Source organism: Lytechinus pictus, chromosome 14, assembly GCF_037042905.1.
Source record: "Lytechinus pictus isolate F3 Inbred chromosome 14, Lp3.0, whole genome shotgun sequence".
Classification (NCBI taxonomy): domain Eukaryota; kingdom Metazoa; phylum Echinodermata; class Echinoidea; order Temnopleuroida; family Toxopneustidae; genus Lytechinus; species Lytechinus pictus.
The window spans coordinates 5,188,823-5,208,493 of NC_087258.1; the positions used below are offsets into that span (position 1 = coordinate 5,188,823).

The window sequence follows — 19,671 nt, forward strand, 5'->3', positions numbered from 1 at the left end:
ACAATTTAAAGGTATAAAAGTTAAAATTTAGCAAGATGAAACAGATTATAATTTTTTTTTTCATATCACATGTATTGCCATATATATTAAAGGTCAAGTCCACCCCAGGAAAATGCTGACTTGAATAAATAGAGAAAAATCAAACTAGCATAGTGCTGAAAATGTCATCAAAATCGGATGTAAAATAAGAAAGTTATGACATTTTGAAGTTTCGCTTATTTTTCACAAAACAGTGATATGCACAACGAGGTGAGTCAGTTGATGATGTCCATCACTCACTATTTCTTTTGTTTTTTATTGTTTGAATTATACAATATTTAATTTTTTATAGATTTGACAATAAGCACCAACTTGACTGAACCATATATTATTAAACAATGCTAATTCCACATGTTCAGGGAGGAATTAATCGTTGTATCACTTGACAATGAGGAGAAAATTAGAATATTTCATATTTTATATAACAAAATACAAAAGAAATAGTGAGTGGATGACATCATAGTCTCCTCATTTGCATACCAGCCAGGATAACTGTTTTGTGAAATTAAGCGAAACTTTGAAATGTCATAACTTTCTTATTTTACATCCGATTTTGATGAAATGTTCAGTGTTATGCTTGTTGGATTTTTCTCTTTTTATTCAAATCAACTTTTAGTTGGGGTGGACTTGTCCTTTAAAGAGACCTTTTTTTACAGTGCTTTATCATCTCCCGTCTTTCACAAGTATTCTATCCATAATAAATATTCCGTTGTCATCATGATGATCATATTGATCTACGTGAACATGGTGATAGTGATCATGATGCCGAGAATAAGGACAGACCACCTAATTCGTCCGCATGACGAATTAAATTCTAGTTTCTTTCTTTCTTTATTTATTTTTCGCACCTATGTTTGTCGCCAAGTTTTCTCCGAATCGGCTAAATCAATTTTGCTGAATTTTTCGTCATGTATAGAGTCCATCATAGAGACGGCATACGTAGCTTTTCAAGGTCACCTGGTCATGATGACATCATCTACACGCCATTTTGTAAAATTCTTAATTTGATCATATCTACATAACGGATAATTGATAGTCAATCATACAAACATCAAATAAACTTTAGGTCAAAGGTCGTCTGTCAATGTCATCAAAGGTCATGTAAAGGTCATGACGCGCGCGTCAAAGCTAAAAAAAAATTCCAAATGGCCTATAAATTTTTTTGGGTACGTTTCAGGTCATTTTAAGCATTTCAAGATTTTGCGCGCGCGCACGTATGTGCGCGCGTTTTCGTGCGTAACGGCGTTACGCAGCATAAATTCGCTGTTTTTTCTATGCGTATATATTATTGATATAATTCTGATCAAATTGATACCTCGATCAGCTCTTAATGAGGGAATGAGCACCCATTAAAGTTTGCAGCACGCGTGCGCGCAAGCTCTTTCCATAGGCTCTATATGGGCAAAAACATGCCTATAAAAAATTCACTGCAGCTCCTCAGAACGAACGGGGACCCCCAACTTCTTTTTCATGTTTCGATAGAATATGAATCATAAATATGATTTCATGTCTCATTTGACCCTAACGTATATCATGACGTCATCAAAATGGCGTCGGAAGTCAAAATATCAATTTTGCGTGTTATGACATCATTATAATTATGCAAATTTGGCTCTAACTCCGTGAATATTGATCAAATTTCGCACAATTTTGATATGGTTTAGCTTAGGTCTAACTCTTTCTGAGTTATTGCCTTTATTTTTCATTTTAATAAACGGATCATCCTCAAAAATTGCAAATAATAAAGGCGTGTCATTTTTACTCATTTTGCGCATGACTTTTTCTCAAAACTAGATTCTACATTCCTTTATTTCGTGAGTCATATCTCCATTTTTTTCTTGTCAGTTATCCCTGAGCTTTTAGTATGTTGTAGCTGAGATTCTAAGCTTTCGGAAATGTTGCCTTTACCTTTCGATCAGATGCCGGGATCATGCCCGTATTTCACAATTTGCAAAATTGGATTTGAGATTCTCGTATTTTCCTTACGTGTAAAGTGTATGGGAAATATTCTAGCTCAATCGGTTAGGCGTCAGACTTGCATCTCATTCAATCATACGGGCAGGGGTTCGAGTCCGCGGGTGAACATTATTTTTTTTTCTTTTTTTTTTTACTTGCACACGATCAATTATAAGAATTCTAATAAATAATAGTTAAAATATTGCAAAATAAAACAGATTATAATTACTTTTTTTTATATCTAATCATATCCGTCTATCTATCCGCTGTCTATGTTAAAATCTATCTATCTTTCTATCTATCTATCTGTCTATCTATCTACCTACATGACATATCTATCTATCTATCTGTCTAATATATCTATCTGTTTGAATATGTCTCTCTCTCTCTCACTCTATCTGTCTATCCATATGTCTGTCTGTCTATACTGTAGATCTACAGTATATCTATATATCTGTCGATCTATCGATCTCTCTCTCTCTCTCTCTCTCTGTCTAATATATATATCTATCTGTTTAAATATGTCTATATATCTATCTATCTATCTATCCATCTATCTATCTATCTATCTATATGTATGTCTGTCTGGCTATCTATCTATCTATTTCTCTAATATATATCTATCTGTTTGAAAATGTCTATCTTTCTATATCAATCTATTTGTCTGTCTCTCGCTCTTTCTCTCTCTCTCTCTCTCTCTCTCTATCTATCTATATATCTGTCTGTCTATCTATCTGTCTATCTATATCTATCTATCTATCTATCTACCTACATGATATATTTATCTAACTATCTATCTTTCTTTCTATCTCTCTATCTGTATGTCTGTCTTTATATCTATCTATTTTCTATCTAGCTATGTTCTATCTATCTATTGTATATCTAGCTGTTTGAATCTGTCTATCGATCCATTTATCTTTCAATTTAATATATGTTTATGTGTTTCAATTATTATGTATGTTTATCTATCTTTCTTATGTGTATCTGTTTAAATATGTATGTCTATCTGACTGTCTATTTATCTTTCAATCTTATATCTACTCATTTGTTAAATAATTATGTATGTTTATCTACTAGTATTTGTCTTTCTACGACAGACCACCTAATTCGTCCGCATGACGAATTAAAATCTAGTTATTATCATTGTCATTATTATCAATGTTAATAATAACCTCTCTCTGTGTTTGATTTCAAATTTCTAGCCTTTATTCAGACGCAAACTTCCCGTGACGTAACTCTTCTTTAGATATCCACAATGGGGCCTAAGAAAGAAGAAAAGCTCCATATCAACATTGTTGTAGTCGGCCACGTAGATTCCGGCAAATCAACGACAACTGGTCACCTCATCTACAAGTGTGGCGGGATCGATAAACGCACCATCGAAAAATTTGAGAAGGAAGCCAAAGAGGTTTGTTAATTATCGGTCAAGATTATTCAAGTGTTTATCAAACACAGGCAAACCGGTGCCATATATCGGAGAGCACCAGCGAACATGGCCCTGGAAACGATATTTTAAGACGTTGTTTGGTTTAAATCAGAGGAAATTAAAAAAAAGTAACAACAAAATAAAGGCCATTTTGGTCATGAAATAATTGACAAGCCAAAAAAAAAAAAATAGGATTCGTAAGAAAAATGAAGGATATTGTGGTTCAGGGAAAGATTTTCACTGAAACAAAAATAAAGTGATTTTTGTTAAATTTCTGCTATTCAGCAACCCTACCAGAATTCCAGGGGGTGATGCCTATGGTAAATTTTACACGCATCACTCTTAGGTAAATCTCGGGGGTTGCTCCAGCACCCCCGCTTCCCAGGGCCAGCGAAGTGTAAAAAATACCAGGGTAGAATCAAACTATTTGAAAAAACCCTAATCAGGCTACTATTTTAAACAACTGACTGCAGTGACATAGCACAAAGCCAACATTATGTTGTTTTCTTATTCATTTATTTGTGTATTTATTTGTTTATTCATCAATTCACTCATTGTTTTTTTTTTTTTTTTTTTTTTGGGGGGGGGGGGGGTGAGGGTTCACTTTATATTAGCTTTCCCATTAGTAACTCCCCCTATTTCCACAGATACTCATATAATTATTTTAATTATTTTTAAATCATTTGTTATAAATATTGTCTGCAAAAATATTTCATGTGTGTAAAATTCTTTATAAGTTAATTTTCATTTATATCACTGAATGTATTTATATGTATTGGTAATGATTGTGTACAATATTCTCTGTTGGAAATATATCAACGGACAGATCATTCTATACCCTCTTCTAGAAGAAAAATGCAATTTAATCATAATGTTCTATACAAAAAAGGACATTTATTTAATCTATATTACACGATATAATAGAGAGCTGCTTGTAATATAGACATCAGAAATAAAATAAAAAAAAAGAAGAAAAAAATCAGATCTCTCTTATTCTTGGAACAAACCTTTAAAAAACATTTTATCTTAATTTTTATTTTTTCAAAACCAACTTTTTTACGTTTCTACTTTTTACGTTTCTACACGTATTTTAATATTATAAATATTATTACATAATGAAACAGATGGGAAAGGGATCTTTCAAGTATGCCTGGGTTCTCGACAAGCTAAAGGCGGAGCGTGAACGTGGTATCACCATCGATATAGCTCTCTGGAAATTTAAAACGGAAAAATACTCTGTCACTGTCATTGATGCACCAGGCCATCGTGATTTCATCAAGAACATGATTACTGGGACCTCACAGGTAAAACTTTTCAAATTTCTTCTCATGAATTATAAATTCATTAATTGCCATGCTCCTGTATATCTCTATATAATAATTAAAAGCGCGAAACCACCCCGGGGTAATAGTATGTGCAGTGATTATGTAATAAGTGCTATATAAATGTTGCTTTTTATCATTATCATTATCATCAGTGGCGTAGCGGGCAGGAACCTGAGAAGCGGGGGTGCTGGGGGTGCTGAAGCACCCCCAGAAATTATCCTGGGGGTGCTGCGTGTATTATTTTCCATAGGCAGCACCCCCACGAAATAAGGTTCCCCATGTATTTTTTTAAATATGTTATAATGTACATAATTATCACATCAGACAATCGCAAATCATTTATATAGTCTTTCACATATTCCAATAACATCCCTCCTATATAACGCGACTCAATCAAGCTCCAGCGGGGCAGCCACTCCGATACAGACGCAGTCGCGCGCAATACGTGATACACACTGGGGTGGTTGAAACTTCCAGGTTTTATGTCGAATCAAGTGAGCGCGCGCCCGACCGCCCGTGTATTGTATACACAAATTACAAGTAATAGAAATCAAATTTCAAAGTCTTTTTCGCCCTGCCCCATGGCCCTACGGGCAGGGAAGCGGGGTGTTCGGGGTGAAGCAACCCCAAAATTTGGGGGTGCTGCGTGTGTTATTTTCCATATATATATAGGCAGCGCACCTCCTGGAAATCTAGTGGTAGGTATGATAAATGACAGAAATGTAATGAAAATGAACGACGTTTTGTAGAACCCCCCCACTTCAGAATTTTCTGACACATTACTTGAAATAGTGTTTAAATTCACCCTCTTTCAGATCGGAATATCAAATGATTCTGCTCGCGCTTCGCGCTCGCATTATTGATTTTTATCATAAAAAATGTATTTAGAATGCCCAGATAATATGTAGGTCTAACTCTAAACACGCGCACGCATGTTTTATTCAGATACGCAGCTTCACCAGCTTGATTTGGGGGGGGGGGCGTACTCCGGGCTGAAAATATTTATATCAAATACATTTTATCAAAATAAATAAATTTTATCAAAATCTGATAACGATTAGTTAAGTTATTTAATTCTAAAGTTTAGCAATATTTTATGAAAATGGTGATATGCATGTCGTCATGAATATTTAATAGGTGGGCTGATGCTGTCACATCCCCACTATCCTAGCTGTTCCTTGTGGAATCAAAATTGTTTCCTTTTTTTCATACCAGAATGAATGATATGTCTCCCTTATAATGAAATAAGTTGCAGCAAAGAATATCTAATGGACTAAATCAGTTGTCAATTCAACTGTTTTGGTTCTTGAAAGGAAAATATTGAATAAACCTAATTTTATATAATAAAATACAAAAGAACAAGTGGGGAATAATGCTAATCTTTAAAATGCAATAACTGTGATTCCTTGTATGATTTTGATCAAATCTTTATTCTTATGTTCGTCTGAGTTTTCTTTATCTGTTCAAACCATTTTACATTCAGTGTGGACTTTCAGACCAGAATATCAAAAATTTTCTGCTCGCGCTTCGCGCTCACATTATTAATTCAAGAATATATCCAATTACCCATCATTTTCTTGATTTACAAAACATGAATGGAATGTCCCGTTTTCAGGTCTGAAATCTCAATTTTGTTTCCGCTCGCGCTTTGCGCTCGCATCAATTGTATAGTTATATACCTATCCTGTTCATGATTAGAAAAGTGCATAAGATGTCTCGTTTTTAGGTTTGAAATCTCATTTTTATTTCCGCTCGCGCTTCGCGCTTGCATCAATTGTATAGTTTTATACCTATACTCATCATGATTAGAAAAGTACTTAGAATCTCTCGTTTTTTTGGTCTGAAATCTCAATTTTGTTTCCGCTCGCGCTACGCGCTCGCATCAATTGTAAATATACCTATCCTGCTCATAATTAAAAAAACGTGCTTAGAATGTCCAGTATTTAGGTCGGAATGTCAAATTTTTCAGCTCGCACTTCGCGCTCGCATTATTTGATTGTTGATATATGTATCTTCTTCATGGGTAACTGCTGCAAAACAGTCCTTATAACACGTCCCTTTCGATCAGGCCAGAGCGTATATAAAAAAATATCTGCTCGCGCTCACAATTATTATTTGTTACATACGCATCTTGGACCACAAACATTGCTCAAAATGTTCAATTTTCAGGACAAAATACATGAAATTTCCACAAAAAATAGCTCGCGCTTCGCGCTCGAATTATCTAATTATATATTTATGTTCTTTTATAAGAAGAAAGCATAGAAGTGACTGTCATATATATGTATATTTAAATATATATATATATATATGTGTGTGTGTGTGTGGTATGTGTGTGTGTGTAAGTATGTTAAACTCAATTGTGTCTGCCCCCCCCCCCCACCTCTGAGGAGAGATTTCAGCACCCCCACTGAAAAAATCGTTCCCAGGTCCCTGGTAGCGGGGTACGGCATTGGGGGGGAACCAGCAAACATTTTGAGTCACTTAATGGGCGCGCGAACTGCGCTCACTTGCCAAATATACTGACCTAATAGATGCATTCTTAGGACTGTTCCCTTAAACGATTTCACTGATCAACTAAATTTCATCTCGCTCTTAGCGCTCGCATTAAATGCAAGCGCGAAGCGCGGGATGAAATCTTTTGATATTCAGACCTAAAATATGGACATAATAAGCAAATTTTTGTAATCATGATTCGTACCTGTTGTCCTGTTTCACTAAAAAAACAATGCGAGCGCGAAGCGCGAGGTGAAATGTTTGTATATTTTTTAAGGACTATGTTTTAAGAATTCATGAAGAGCATACATATCTCACTTTAAGCAAGCGCCAAGCGCTTGCTTATTTTGTTAGAATTACAGCTAAACACATGAAGCACTTTTTGTAGTAAACTTAATCATAAACATGATACGTATCTCACTAATCAAATATTGCGAGCGCGAAACGCGAGCTGAAAATGTTTGAAATTCAGACCTAAGTTATTCTAATAAACGTTTGTAGAATTTCACCAAGACCATACGAATTTCAATAACCAAATGATGCGAGCGCGAAGCGCGAGGTGAATATTTGGATATTCAGACTAGAAAAAGGAACATTTTAAGAACTGTTCTTAGGAATTCAGGAAGAACAAACATATCTCACCAATCCACTAATGCGAACGTAATTATGCACTGGAAATGTTTTATATTCCTCCAGACCTTAAAAGGGGGCAATCACTTTAAGTAGTCATGAAAAAGAAGCATAATATTATGACACTACATAAAACAATTACTTAAAGTGCAAGGAAATATAGGCCTATTTGGTGTATATTAACTTGGAAACGGGATGTTTTAGTACAACAGGAATTAAACAGACAATGCGAGCACAAGGATTGATTAACACATAGGTCCTACGCAAATGACATTTATGTTTCATAAAGTTTTGAAAAAATATTTCTTTATGTAAAATAATATAATAATTAATATATAATATAATTTTGATATCCAATAATTTCGTCTTCCCCCACTACGTTTCTCTTCCTTTCTCCCTCTTTTTCTCCCCCCCCGTTTTTTTTGCCAGCCGATGGGGGGGGGGGGGGGACGTGCCCCCGTAGTTACGCCACTGATTATTATTACTACTTCTACTATTATTTCATATTATTATTATTATCACACACCCGCCCTCTCTCACACACAAGACCAAGGTTATTATTGTTTATTATTAATTGTTGTATCTTATACCGGGCATAGAGACTCGATGGTAAAAACCTGCCTCATGAACTGCAGGACGTGAGTTCGAACGAGTTAAACAACAAAAAACTTAAAACATGGACCTTCTGTCTTCTTGTCAGGCGCTTGACGTTTTAGGATGGAGCAGCTAGCAGGCGCGGATCCAGGAGTGGGCCGAGCCGGCCCCGCCCCCTATTTTTTGGCAACCTGCAGAAAAGTTTACTCTTTACAGGCGCAGATCCAGGAGTGAGCCAAGCCGGCCCCGCCCCCTATTTTTGGCAACCTGCAGAAAAAGTGTACTCTTTAACTTGATAGAAACAATGAAAACAGAAACAAAAGTAAGAAAGAGGTCTTTTACCCATGATGTGTAATTTACAGCCTCGTAACGGCCGGCCCAACCCCGAAAGGAAACGAGAAAAAGGTGAGGGGAAGAATTGGAAAATAGACTTTACATGATTTTTCGCTCGCGCTTCGCGCTCGCATTATATATCAAGACCACATGAGATACCTTATATCTTATTCATAACAATAAAAACTAACAAATACTTAAAGCATCAGTCTTTAGTTAGGACTACCCCATAAAATGCCAACCCCCCCCCCAAAAAAAAAAAAAAAGATTATAGCGGCCAATAGAGAAAAATGTTGATGAAAATATTTTTCGCCCCCCCCCCCTATTGGTGAAACCTGGCTAGGCCCACGGAACGGTTTTGAAAATGGAGGGGGTAGCGGTTCTGACCAAGCAAAAAAATCACGATAAGATGGAACTTTTTTTACGTTTTTGTACACCGTTTTGGAAAAACGTGGAGGGGTGGGGGCTGCCCTCGCCCCCTCGAATTCGCAGCCCCTGTGGAGAATGGTAATAATAGGTGAATGTCAGTGAATGTAGGGCCTTTTAAAGAACAGTTCTTAAGAGCGGAAGTGGCTATACTACTCATAGGCTAAGAGAATTAAGCCAAAAAAGGCTTAAGAATGGAAATTTCAGGTAACAAGCTGATTTTTTTCTTTCAGGATAGTTCCAGGAATATGTCTAGATTAACATACTAAAGGTACTCATGTATCCTTTTGGGGGGTTTTCCCGTAATCCAAGATGGCGTCCAAAATGACCGTCATTCTGACACAAAATGATAATGAGTGAGTTATGTCCAATTTCTGCAGAAATTAGATATAACTCACTCATTATCCAACCTAGACATTCATCATGTCCAGTTTCGGTGCATATTTTATGGTTCAAAGGGGTAAAATGGTCTATTGATACATGTTGGAGTGAACATAAGCACTCCAGGGTACCTGGAAATCCAAGATGGCGTAAAAAATGGCTGTATTTCATATATTACTTTCGTGTCCTTAATTTTGTTTCTATTTGATTGTTTTAAGGGTAATAATAATAATAATATTTAGTTTTATAGCGCATAACTCAACGCATGTCCCTATGCACTTTAATGAAATTAAGGACAGAAATTAGAAAGTAAGTAAAGAGTGTTCGGCACTGAATTCATTACAAGTTAAACAAATACTTTTTTAGGGAAGTCTTAAACTTATCTAAATCATGAATATTTCTCATATAATTAGGAAGTGCATTCCATAAGACGGAAGAGGCATGTGCAAATGAGCGCTCACCATAATATATGTTTTGGGAACAATGGGAGGAATAGCAAACAGCTGCTTTGTGCTTGATCTTGATGAGTACGCGTCTGATGTAAAGTTAAAGGACAAGTATACCCCAACAAAAAGTTGATTTGAATAAAAAAAAATCCAACGAGCATAACACTGAAAATTTCATCAAAATTGGATGTAAAAAGAAGAAACTTGTGACATTTTAAAATTTCGCTTAATTTCACAAAACGGTTATATGCACATCCTGGCTGGTATGCAAATGAGGAGACTGATGACGTCATCCACTCAATATTTCTTTCGTATTTTATTATATGAAATATGAAATATTCTAATTGTCTTCTCATTGTCAAGTGATACAACGATTAATTCCACCCTGAACATGTGGAATTAGCATTGTCTAATATGGTTCAGTCAAGTGGGTCGTTATTGTCAAATCTATGAAAAATGAAATATTGTATAATTCAAACAATAAAAAACAAAAGAAATAGTGAGTGATGGACATCATCGACTGACTCACCTAGTTGTGCATATCACTGTTTTATGAAAAATAAGGGAAACTTTAAAATGTCATAACTTTCTTATTTTACATCCGATTTTGATGAAATTTTCAGCACTATGCTGGTTTGATTTTTCTCTATTTATTCAAGTCAGCATTTCCTTGGGGTGGACATGACCTTTAATAATTCAGTTAAATATGATGGAGCTATCTCATGGAAGCATTCATATGCAAAACTAATAATTCGAAAGAAATACGAGAATGAACAAGAAGCCAATGTAAGTTTTGTAGTACAGGGGTGATTGATTCATATTTTCGAGTTTGAGTAACTAATCTTGCAGCAGAGTTTTGGATAGTCTGTAGTTTCTGTATTTGTCGCTGTGGTAAACCGAAAATTAGGCTGTTACAGAAATCAATATGACAGAGAACAAATGCATGGATTAGTTGATTAGTTTTTCAGTTGTAGGTTTATCCAAATAATTTTGGTAAAGTATTACATTGGGATATAATGCTGTCTAACCATGTAATGGTTCAATGGGTCGAAATACATTAGAACAAGTTAAAAAGGCAGTCAGTGGTCCAGTAAGTCCAAAAATCCAAGATGGCTTCCACAAATGAAGTCTTAATAAAATAACGGCTGCTGACACTTACAACCCAAAAGTTTAATCGTTAAACATACATCTAAGAATTACGATTTTGGTATCTAAAAAAAGGTTTAAAGGGTCAAATAATACATACGGACAAGCTGAAAGGGCAGTCAGTGGTCCAGTATGTCCAAAAATCGAAGAGGGCTTCTAAAAATTGAGTCTAAATTGATTGCTGTTCATGGGCGGAAATCCCAGGGGGAAAGGGGGGGGGGACGCGTCCCCCTACCAAAAATAGTAGGGGGGACACAATATCAAATGCCCCCTACTATTTTTGATCTTTTATCAGGCGCGGATTTTTTAGCAAAAAAAAAGTCCTTTTAACTCGAGAAAAACGCTGAAAAACAGAAAGAAAAGTACAAAGGAGCTATATACCCATGGCCATGTTTAATTCACGGCCTCGTAACGGCCGGCCTGATCCCCACAGGCATACTCGCAGTGGCATCAAGCCTTAATATCAACAGATTTCGAGCTCTCATTGTTATTAGATTGATAAATAAGTTAACAGTTTAATGAATTCGTTATAATAAAATTGTCATTTTTTCCAGAATGGAATATCGAAATCGACAAGTTTCATCTCGCGCTTACGAAGAGGAATATAGGAAAATAGTCATTTTCATAATGATGATAAAATGTCCTTACAATTTCCTTGGGTGCTTGGTCTAAATATGTTACTAATTTAAAAAAAATCGGCTCGCGCTTCGCGCTCGCATCATTTGTGAAGTACGATCCATATCCACTTCACAATTTTCCTACGATGCTTGGAATAGTGCTTAAATTGACCCTCTTCAGATCGCCATAATTCTTTTTCAACTCGCGCATTATTGATTTTCATAATAAAAGAAATGTATTTAGAATGCCCAGATTCTAAGTCTAAATCTCAAAAACACGCGCACACAATAGATACGCAGTTTTTTCTTTAATCAAAACGTGCTTGAATTTTCCAGTTTCATGTACATCAGAATATAAGAAATTATCTTCTTGAGCTTCACGCTCGCATTATTAATGTAGGAAAGTACCCGATTAGTCATCTTTTTCGTGATTTACGAAACATGAATAGTGTGTCCCGTTTTTAGGTCTAAATCTCATTTTTCGCTCGCGCTTCGCGCTCGCATGAAATGCTAACTGTAAAAATTAAAAATTAAGTGCTAATTTAGCACTTACAGTGCTTGTATAGTGACTGCACTACGAGTGCTGATTTTCGAGTTTAAATTTGAACTAAAAAATCAGTACTCGTAGTGAAGTCACTATACAAGCACTGTAAGTGCTAAATTAGCACTTCATTTTTACAGTGTTTAGTTAATCTATCCTGTTTATGATTACAATAAGTGCTTAGAATGCCAAATTTTTAGGTCAAAGTGTAAAAAAAAATTCAGCTAGCGCTCACATTATTTGATTGTTGAAATATGTATCGTTTTCATGGGTAGCTGCAAACAGTCCTTAAGGTGTGTTTTCCATCAGGCCAGAACGTATATTAACAATTTCTGCTCGCGATTCGTTCTCACAGTATTATTTAGTTACATACTTATCTTGTTCACGATTACAATCATTGCTCGGAATGTTCAATTTTCAGGACAAAAAAAAAATTAGCTCGCGCTTCGCGCTTGTACTATTTAATTAGGGCTTATAATTTATGTTTTGTGATAATATAGCTAAGAAGTGACTGTTAGGACTACTCTTTCAAAGAAACGAAAATCAACTTTGAGCGGCTGGTCGGGGAAATTATGGGTAAACATTTTTTTCGGCCCCCCTATTGGCGAACACTGGATCCGCCTGTTTATGATGGAGAAAAACACATCATTCACAATCGAAAAAAATACATGTATTTTGGACTTGGACTAAGTGACCTTACATTTGTGGTGAAAAACCTTCTTTTTTTTTGCTTGTCAAATTGTCCAGCCCCTGGTCCCCCTATCTTTGGGGGAGGTTTCCGCCGATTCTGCTGTTACAAATGGACATAGTTTACATATATTTCAAATATGTCAGGGAGATATGATTTTGGTGTCTAAACCATGGTTTAAAAAGCCAGATAATACACTGGGACAAGTTACAAAGACAGGCACTTATAATAAAATCGGCGTATTGGTGCAAATGGATATGTTCACCTTGAGCTTATCATCTGCGTGAAGTCGTTGTGTGCTTTGAAGTAATTAAGTTGAGCAAAGTCTCTTTGAAGTGATTTCTGATTATGACACGATATATAGTAAGGCTTTATATTTTTCCGCGAGAGAGAGTAGCGAGCGAGCTGTTTGAAAAAAAAAAATCTGAAGTTGTATAACTCGATTTTTGGTTAATTATGGCGCCTAATTAGGTCCCTATTGTTAAATTGACACCAATGCGAGATGTTGCGAGCGCAAATCGCAAGCTCAAACTTTTGGACATTTCAATAAGAAAGTAGAATTAAGCATTCCGAGTAGTTTTTGCAATCATGGAAACAGATTTGTATTAATCAAAAAATCAACGCAAGCGCGAGCTGAAAATTTTAATATATTGATCAGAAAAGAAACCTGTTAAGCCAGTTAAGGACTACATTTTGTGACTCATGAATAGACTATATATTATACCAATCAAATAATGCGAGCGCGAAGTGCAAGCTTATAGGCTATGATATTCAAACCTGAAAGCTGGAAATTATAAGCATTTTTATAACCCAAAACAGGGGAAGTACCTTACTAACAATAACTGATGCGAGCGCGAAGCGCGAGCCAAAAATTTCCTAAAAATGTCGGATTATGTTATACTTCAAAAATGGTATTTTACTTCGAAAAGGGGCACATTTCATTTGGAAAAAGGGCCCTTTTTCTAAGGGAAATTTTCGGGGAAGGGGCAAGTACGTACCCCATTATTATTATTATTATTATTACTTATTATTTGTACTGCGTTTTTCCCATTAGGCCCAAAGCGCTTACAATGAATTAATTAAATGTAATATTTTAAAAACTATAAAGTACGAAAGAGATGAGTTTTTAATGACTTTTTGAAAATTGCTAATGTAATTGCTAAAGTAATAATACCCCATGCCCGCGGTTCCGCCGCTCCTGTGGGAAGGGGCGGATCTATCGTTACCAGGGGTGTTTACGTACGTAGAATTCTCTCAGAGGGGTGATGATAAGCTGTTTGCACCAGAATGCCAATTTTTACATACAAGTACTTTGGCTTTGCCCCACCAAACAAAAATACTTTCCGCCGCTCCTCATAACAATTGAACAGCAAAGATGTTTCTACCCCCCCCCCTCTATCATGCATGCCCTTCCTGTTTTCACTTTCGGACTAACGAACCTTCGGAATATAAACGAACCTTAATTCGTTTTCGGATAAATGAACCCTCGGAATAAGGGACGTAACCCTATTATTATTACTATTATCATCATCATCATCATCATCGTGAATAATAATAACAATAATAGTAATGATAGTAATACTATCATATTGATTCCCAATATTTATCACACACAAATCCATTATTCCATAAACTAAAGACTCTAACAGTATTTGACATAAATACTCTTCAAAGTTTACTACTTATGTTTAAGTACGTAAATAACATGCTCCCACCTTCATTCCACAATTTTTATACTATGAATACATCTATTCATTCTTACCCTACCCGTAACTCTTCAAATTTCCATTTAATCAACCCTAAATTGCTTATTGCGCAGAGATCCATAAGACACCATGGTCCAGATTTGTGGAACTCTCTACCAGAGCCTGTAAAACAATATTCGTCTCTTCACTCATTTAAGGCAAACGTTAAATCTATGTTATTATCAGAATATTTGAAGTAAAATTTCTGTGTCATATCCTTTTTATAGTGAATTTATTCCTCCTTCGATTTAGTCATTACCAATATCTTCATCATGACCACCATCATCTCCATGGCCTTCATCATCATCATCAACATCATCATATCACCGTCACCCTCAGCTTTATCATCTTCATCTTCATACTATAATATTGCATGAATTCATGTTTCGTATTTGAAAATATATGCCCATTCTGCTTTATAAATGTATTAATTAATTCAATTAGTATAAGTTTGGGATTGTCATTTTTTCAAGCAATCTGCTTATGATGACAATCCTTCTCCTGCAAATTGTGAATATCATATAGTTAATCATTTTTGTCTGAAATTATCTTTTTAATACTCTTTATTTATGATTCATGCCAAAAATGCTAGCATATTATGTTTATTATGTTATGAAAAATGTATTATACGAATGTTATGGATGCAGAAGAAAACAATAAATCAAAATCAAATCAAAATCAAATATTTAATGTTGATTATGATAATTAGATGATATATTATATGACTGGCCTTTAGGGGAACATCAAATAAGATAAGATATTAACCAAGTTTTTAATGCTTTATAATTATGTTCAGTGCATGTTCAGTTTTCATAAATTTTCCAGTCATTTTTATGTGTTTAGCTTTTAACATTGATAAATCATGTATTAATTTTCTTGTGCTCGATTGTCCATTATAGAAACAAGAATTTACTTTGACATTTTACTTTTCATGTTCACATTTGCTATTATCTTGTATGCACCGCTTTGTTCGAATTACCGATAGATATTTCATTTTGTATATTATTGATGTTTTTCTTCGTCTTCTACATATTATCATTATTCATGTTATTATTCTTTTTCTTCTTTTCTTCTTCTGTTTTCTTATCCGTTGTTCTTTTCTTCTCCTTCTCCCTTTTCCCTTCTTCTTCTTCCTTTTTTCTTCTCCTCCCCTCCTCTTCACCTTTCCATGATTCCTTTGTAATTTTCATTGATGCTTCTGTTTAGGTTATTATATTTTTTTTCCATATAATTGATCGTTGAACATTGTTTTAAAATGTTTACTTGTATATTATATTCCACACGGCCCCATTGGAAATCAGTCTGTGAACTGTTTGGGCGTTTTAACCGTGTATAAATAAAATCAATCTTAGCGTATCTTATCTGTTTATACCAGGGGCCAGGCTCTATTATGACGTATACCGTGTTTACACTTAATCGGCATTTGGTTCTGAACCAAATGCCGATGCAGAATCGGCATTTGGATTGCGTTTACACGTTGTTACAGCTCGCGGTTCAGAACCGCGAGCCGATGCAAAAACTTGAAATGATACGCATACCTACAATATACGTCATAATAAAGACAACGCTGGATCAGTGCGCTAACAATTACGTCACAATGGTAAAGTAATTGAAATGCGCACAAATTGCCGGTGCAGAATCGGCTTTCTGTTTACACGTAGTAAAAAAGCCGATTCTGCATCGGCTCGCGGTTCAGAACCTACTACTTTGGTGGTGCAAATTGCCGGTTCTGAACCGCGAGCCGATTCAAGTTACTCGCGTTTACACGCTATAAAAAAGCCGATGCTGAATCGGCTCGCGGTTCAGAACCGCGAGCCGATTCAAATGCCGATTAAGTGTAAACACGGTAGTACTTGTAATTATAAGATCGCGTCCCTAAGGACGCATATCCAGCGCCCGGATCCAGCGTTGTCTTTATTTACCGTGTTTACACTTATACCGTATTTACACTTAATCGGCTTTTGAATCGGCTCACGGTTCTGAACCGCGAGCCGTGTAAACACGGTATTAATCGGCATTTGGTTCAGAACCAAAAGCCGATGCAGAATCGGCTTTTGGTTTGCGTTTACACGTTGTTACAGCTCGCGGTTCAGAACCGCGAGCCGATACAAAAACCTGAAATGATACGCACACCAACAATATACGTCATAATAAAGACAACGCTGGATCAGTGCGCTAACAATTACGTCACAATGGTAAAGTAAATGAAATGCGCACAAATTGCCGATGCAGAATCGGCTTTCTGTTTACACGTAGTAAAAAAACCGATTCTGCATCGGCTCGCGGTTCAGAACCTACTACTTTGGTGGTGCAAATTGCCGGTTCTCAACCGCGAGCCGATGCAACTTACTAACGTTTACACGCTATGAAAAAGCCGATTCAAATGCCGATTAAGTGTAAACACGGTATGTATGACGTACATTGTTGTTGCGCGGATCATTATGAATCTCCTTCTACGCATCCTCAAATGCCCGGATGTGAGACCAGGGAAAATACTAAAGGTCAAGTCCACCCCAGGAAAATTATGACTTGAATAAATAGAGAAAAATCAAACTAGCATAGTGCTGAAAATTTCATCAAAATCGGATGTAAAATAAGAAAGTTATGACATTTTGAATTTTCGCATATTTTTCACAAAACAGTTATATGCACAACTCAGTGACATGCAAATGAGAGAGTCGATGATGTCCATCACTCACTATTTCTTTTGTTTTTTATTGTTTGAATTATACAATATTTCAATTTTCACCAATTTGACATTAAGGACCAACTTAACTGAGCCGTAAGATGTTATAACAACGGTAATACCACATGTTCAGGGAGGAATAAAACTTTGTCTAATCGGACAATGTGGAGAAAATTAGAATAATTCATATTTCATATAATAAAATACAAAAGAAATAGTGAGTGAGTGATGTCATCAGTTCCCTCATTTGCATACTGAACAGGATGTGCATATAATTGTTTTGTGAAATTAAGCGAAACTTAAAAATGTCATAACTTTCTTATTTTACATCCGATTTTGATGAAATTTTCAGTGTTATGCTTGTTGGATTTTTCTCTTATTATTCAAATCAACTTTTTGCTGGGGTGGACTTGACCTTAAGGTATATATTTTGCGTTGTCTCTGCATGCAAAGTCAATACGCCCATAGAGACCGAGCAAAAAATAATATATAACAAGTGGAGGTGCCGTGGTCGAGTGGTTTAAGGCGCCTGGCTACACATGGTAAGTCCGGGGTTCGATCACCGGCCTCGACATCTATGCTCTTTTATCCAGAATTCAAATAAATGGACATGCTATACGCATTATTTGTAACTAGGTTTGCACTTGTAAAAAAAAAAAATATATATATATATATATATATATACCGTAATGGTACTAGTATTCAACCTGTTTGGAGAGTTTCTTCAAATATACAGAAATATGGAATTTACCTGAGTTTCAGACCTGTCTTATTTCAAAGAGCAAATGCTGGTTATTCTTTTCCCGTTATTTTTTTCTTCAACCCGTCAACTGCGTGCGCGGGCGATCGAATTTTACGGCGACGGTTTTTGGTACTAGTATTCAATCCGTCGGTACTAGTATTCAACCTAGTGATGAAAGATGGTCCTGTCTCTCAATCTGCCCTTGTCCCATCCGACTATGGACTAGACCATTTGAGATGAGACCAAACAGGGAATTAATCAAAGCCAGAGACTTACATAGATCTAGATCTAATTTAGCAATCTAGACCTTTTTAAGATTTGCTATCAATCCTCACTAGGTTGATAGTACCATTCAGTGCAAAAGGCCATCGCCGCATAATTCGATCCTCTGCGCACACAGTCGACAGATTGATAAAGAAAATACTGACAACAGATTACCCTGGAAATAACAAAGGTATGAAATTAAGATAAATTCCATATTTCTAGATATTTTGGGGAATATGTCAAAATCTTTGAATTATGCCGGGTTGAATACTAGTACCCATACGGTATATATATATATATACCTATCCCTTCCCGATATTCAGAAAATCTAGGGCAATACGGTTTTGAAGATTACTAGCTCAGAATTTTGTCTGATACGGGTGATGATAATTATTATTCTTCTAATCATTATTGTTGTTATTATCATTATTATTACTATCATTAATTAAATTGAATTATTATCATCATCTATTACAGGCTGATTGTGCCGTTTTGGTTGTGGCTGCTGGTACAGGCGAGTTTGAAGCCGGTATATCCAAAGACGGGCAGACACGTGAACATGCCCTGCTCTGTTATACCCTAGGTGTGAAGCAGCTCATCGTCGCTGTTAACAAGATGGACTCCACTGAGCCTGCGTACAGCGAAAGCCGTTTCAATGAAATCGTGAAAAATGTCTCTACTTTCATCAAGAAAGTCGGCTACGTTCCAAAGAGGATCGCCTTCGTGCCGATATCTGGATGGCATGGTGATAACATGATGGAGAAGTCGCCAAAGGTAAGTCAGCCAGTAACATCTCCCATCTCACCTGTTATCCTCAAGGGGGAGGGGGGGGGGGGGTGAGCAAAAGATCGAAACGATCAACCCCCTCCCCAGACAATAATTTAGATTTTTAATTTGGAAATTTTGCATGTGATCCTCAAGGGGGGGGGGGGGGTGAGCAAAAGAGAACGACCAAGCCCCCCCCCAGAGAATAATTTGGATTTTTAATTTGGAATCTGTATTTGTAATTTTGATTCGGTATTCTGATTTGGCATTTTAATTTGGAACCTTAATTTGAACTTAGATTTTTTTTCCCATTCCAGATGAATTAGGTTTGTATGAAAACAAAATAATACGAATTTTGCTCGCTCGCTTTGATGTCAAGTAATTTCATGCAAGTGGGGCAACTGAAGCAAGAAAATACGCCATTT

General features: G+C 36.0%; 1 protein-coding gene across 1 annotated transcript in view; it reads left to right on the forward strand.

Annotated features, from left to right (window-relative positions):
- The first annotated feature begins 3,250 nt into the window (after nt 1–3,250).
- LOC129276324 (elongation factor 1-alpha 2-like) overlaps nt 3,251–19,671 on the forward strand; it is a 37,294-nt gene continuing 20,873 nt past the window's right edge. Inside the window, exons 1-3 of the mRNA XM_054912713.2 lie at nt 3,251–3,403; nt 4,546–4,725; nt 18,959–19,255. Of these exons, the coding sequence (XP_054768688.2) occupies nt 3,251–3,403; nt 4,546–4,725; nt 18,959–19,255 (630 nt within the window). The remainder of the gene's footprint in view (nt 3,404–4,545; nt 4,726–18,958; nt 19,256–19,671) is intronic.